General features: G+C 40.6%; 1 protein-coding gene across 1 annotated transcript; it reads right to left on the reverse strand.

The window, feature by feature from the left end:
• Positions 1–252: 252 nt before the first annotated feature.
• Positions 253–1,191, reverse strand: LOC142015187 (olfactory receptor 5AR1-like). The gene has a single exon (XM_074998603.1). It carries the CDS (start codon positions 1,189–1,191, stop codon positions 253–255), a length of 939 nt encoding a protein of 312 aa, XP_074854704.1.
• Between the last annotated feature and the right edge of the window lie 3,247 nt (positions 1,192–4,438).

A 4,438-nucleotide genomic window follows, 5' to 3' on the forward strand; every position in this document is an offset into this window, starting at 1 on the left:
GTAGCCACAGTCCCCTAAACCATACAATTCCTGATTCCCTACTCTTCAGAGTGTGTAATACATGCCAAGAGAATAAAGAGAAAGAAATCACAGCTAACCTGCCGATTTTGTTTAAAAAATAAACAAACAAACATAGAAATAAAAAACTAGAGTCTGCAATTACTTTTTTTTTCTTTTTAATTTCAATGGGCTGGGAATTGATTTAGCTTGGCTCTACTCTCTCTCATTCAACCAGAATTCAGCTAATCAAGTTCAAAAATTGTTTAGGAGTTTATTCATTGCACTCTTCAGGGCATCCTTTACCTCTGAGTTCCTCAGGCTGTAGATGAGGGGGTTCAACATGGGGCTCACCAGTGTGTAAAACACAGAGGCCATTTTGTCCGTGTCCATGGAATAGCTGGAGGTAGGTCGAAAATACATAAAAAGTGCAGACCCATAAAATATGACTGCAGCGGTCAAGTGGAAAGTGCAGGTGGAGAAGGCTTTGCACCGGCCCCCAGCTGAGCGGATCTGCAGGATGGTGAAAAAAATATGGAGATAGGAGAGGAGAATGATCACTGCACTGGTCAGTGTTATGAAGCATGTGCAGGCAAACAGCACAATTTCATTGTTGCGGGTGTTGGAACAGGAGAGCGGCAGCATCGGGGGGATCTCACAGTAGAAATGGTTGATGATATTAGAGCTGCAAAATGACAGCCGAAATGTCAAAGATGTGGCTATGATTGAATCCACCACCCCCAGAACATAGCATCCAGCAAGGAGCTGGTTACAACGCCACCTGGACATGGTGACCGTGTAGAGCAGTGGGTTACAGATGGCCACATAACGGTCATACGCCATCACAGCCAGCAAGAGGCACACAGCATCTGCAAAAGTGGAAAAGAGGAACACCTGCACAGCGCAGGCAGTGTAAGAAATGCTTTTCCTTGCAGCTAAGAAATTCACCAGCATCTTAGGAGCTATTATGGAGGGATAGCAGAGATCACATAAGGACAAGTTCTCAAGGAAAAAATACATGGGGGTGTGGAGTCTGCGATCAATCATAACTAACAAGATCAGCCCCCCATTCCCCAGCAGGGTGAGAACATAAATCAACAGGAACACAACAAACAAGGGGACCTGAATCTCCGGACGATCTGTCAGTCCTATGAGAATGAACTCAGTCACCACTGAGTGATTTCCCTCTTCCATCTCCTCAGAGCAGAGATCAGGCAGCTACTGTGATGCAGGCTGGTGGGTGTCTCAGGCCGCCCTCCCCTTCTCTGTAGCGAAGTAAGTGAAGAAAAATGGAGATCAATTTCTTACGGACAGCATTCCGAGCTTAGGGAAGGTTTAACTCCACAGGGCTAGAGGTTCACAACCGCTCATTGCAGGTGTTACATGTATTGTACACAGCATACAAATACCAGAAGATGCAGACTAAGCATTCCCTACAAATGAACAGTTTTGTTCATTAACCCAAGAAGCCAACAGTGACTTGTGACTCTGAGAATATCAGAGAACCGTCTGAAGAAGGGTGGGAGTGTCAAACTTTCTGCAAAGTGAGCTCTGCGGCATGTCAAACTGGAGTAAATTTTGCCCACTGTGTTAATAAAGGTTTTTGGCATCTCAAAAAGGCATTCAGTGCAAGTTGAGTACAAAAAGAGCTGATCAACAAAGGATTTCCTAGAATCATAGAGTACAAGGACTGGAAGGGACCTCGAGAGATCATCGAGTCCAGCCCCCTGCCCTCACTGCAGGACCAAGTACTGGCCAGGTCATCCCTGAGAGACATTTATCTAACCTGTTCTTAAATATCTCCAGAGATGGAGATTCCACAACGTCTCTAGGCAATTTATTCCGGTGTTTGACCACCCTGACAGTTAGGAAGATTTTCCTAATGTCCAAACTAAACCTCCCTTGTTGCAGTTTAAGCCCCTTGTTTATTGTTCTATCCTCAGAGGCCAAGAACAACAAGTTTTCTCCCTCCTGTTTATGACATCCTTTTGGATACCTGAAAACCACTATCATATCCCCCCTTAATCTTCTTTTTTCCAAACTAACAAGCCCAGTCCTTTCAGTCTTTCTTCGTATGTCATGTTCTCATATTTAACAGTATCAAACTGTTAACTCATATTTAGCTTCTGGTCCACTATAACCCCTAGATCCATTTCTGCCATACTCCTTCCTAGACAGCCCCTTCCCATTCTTTATGTGTGAAACTGATTGTTCCTTCCTAAGTGGAGAACATTGCATTTGTCTTTATTAAATGTCATCTTGTTTACCTCAGATGGTTTCTCCAATTCATCCAGATCACTTTGAATTCTGACCCTATCCTCCAAAGCAGTTGCATCCCTTCCCAGCTTGGTATCATCTGCAAACTTAATCAGCGTACTGTCTATGCCAATATCTAAATCGTTGATGAAGATATTGAAGATAACTGGTTCCAGAACAGACCCCTGTGGAATCCCACTTGTAATACCTTTGCAGCAGGATTGAGAACCATTAGTAACTACTCTCTGAGTACGGTTATCCAGCCAGTTTTGCACCCACCTTATAGTAGCCCCATATAAGTTGTGTTTGCCTAGTTTATTGATAAGAGTATCATGAAAGACCAATTTATGTTCATGGAGGTTGAAGACTGAACACTTTGGCTCAAACATACCAGAGGTGTCACTCAAGGATTACATACAATCCTTCTCGTCCATGGACCAGCCTTCTAGCCTGGTCTACACCCCTTGCTTCAAGATATCTTCTTGCTGAGCTACCCTTGAACTGCACCAGAATACCACAATTTTAATTGTTACCAGTACATTAAAAAGCCACAGCTGGTAGAGAAGAATTTGGCATTTTGATGTAACGCCACTGATTACCATAGAACAGATAATTGCACAAAAATATAAACAAAATTTCTCATAACTGAACATTTTCCAAAAACAATTCTTGGACAGATTTAGCAACAAGTTTAGAAATAAAGGAACTGATTGTTTGCTAGAACTGAAATTTACTGTTTGCATCTGTAGCTGATATCTTCTCAATATTCCTAGCTTCAGAATCACCTCATTCTCCTGCCCCCAAGAGATTGAATGTTAATCTGGTAGCACATGCAGAACTCTTTTCTATCTATCTATCTATCTATCTATCTATCTATCTATCTATCTATCAGAGTGGTATACAGTACCGTGCCCTTACCAAGCTAGATTACTTGAAAAAGAAGGAATGAAAGATTCATTCATTGTGTTTGATGGGGACCACATGCTGACAGAGAAGCTCATGAGGAGACTGCAGACATAGAATCATAGAATAAAAGAACTGGAAGGGACCTCAGGAGTTCATCCTGTTCAGTTCCCTACCCTCACCATAGAAACAAACAGCATCTAGACCACGCCCAATGGGTGTTTCTTCAATCTACTCTTAAAAATGTGTAATGATGGTGATTGCATGACATTTCTAGGCAATTGATTCCTGTGCTTAACCACCCTGACAGGAAGTTTTTCTTGATGTCCAAAATAAACCTCCCTTGCTACAATTTAAGCCCACTTCTTCTTGTCCTCTCCACAGACATTAAGGGGAAAATTTTTTCTCCGTCCTTCTTTAAACAAACTTTAGATACTGAATATCTGCACTTCATTGTTAACTTGGAACTTCTCAGTGAAGCTACAAACAACCAAAATTCCATTTTCCCAACTGATTTTTTCAATATACAACACCAATATTGAAGTGATGGGTAGTTGGTCACCAGTACATTAAAAAAATCCTAGATCATTCATATATATATATAAACAGTTTGTAGGTATGGAAGAAGAAGAGAGAATATTAAAACAAGATGCAAAGAAAAATGTGTTTGCTTAAGATATTTATTTTCTATGAAATCATATAAAAATAAAAATGATCACTGCCCTTGTAGTACACATCTTTATCATCCTTTCCAACAGCTCAGGCTAGTAAGTACAGCAAAATATGTCAGGCTGAAAACTACATGAGTACAGCAAAGTTATCTTGTCCATTAAAAAAGCATACAGAATATGCACCCAGGGCTCAAGTAAGTAACCCACTTCTAGCATAGATTAATAAATTATTAGGAAAAGCTTCTCTTGAATCAGTAAAACATTTGCAAAAACCTAGCATGTTGCAGACTTTTGCACTTCACAAAATTAACCCTCTTCTGTTCATATTATCTGCATACAGAGCTCAACATTAAAATTCTAAACTAATCTATGAGCCCACTCAAAATTCTCATACTCTACTCTCAAATATTCATACAACATTATCTGACCTGGAAAGGAAACTAAAAGGCATTCACTCAGGCTTTTATAGTTTCTCTGGGATGTCTGCTCTTATTGTGGTTATTACTTCCCACACATATAATGAAAAAAAATGAGGAAAAAAGTGACACAGACAGGAAAAGAAAAACAAAGAGAGACCGTGGAGACACAAAGGGAAGTAAAACATCAAGAAG

This window comes from Carettochelys insculpta, chromosome 6 (assembly GCF_033958435.1).
Source record: "Carettochelys insculpta isolate YL-2023 chromosome 6, ASM3395843v1, whole genome shotgun sequence".
NCBI classification, from domain to species: domain Eukaryota; kingdom Metazoa; phylum Chordata; order Testudines; family Carettochelyidae; genus Carettochelys; species Carettochelys insculpta.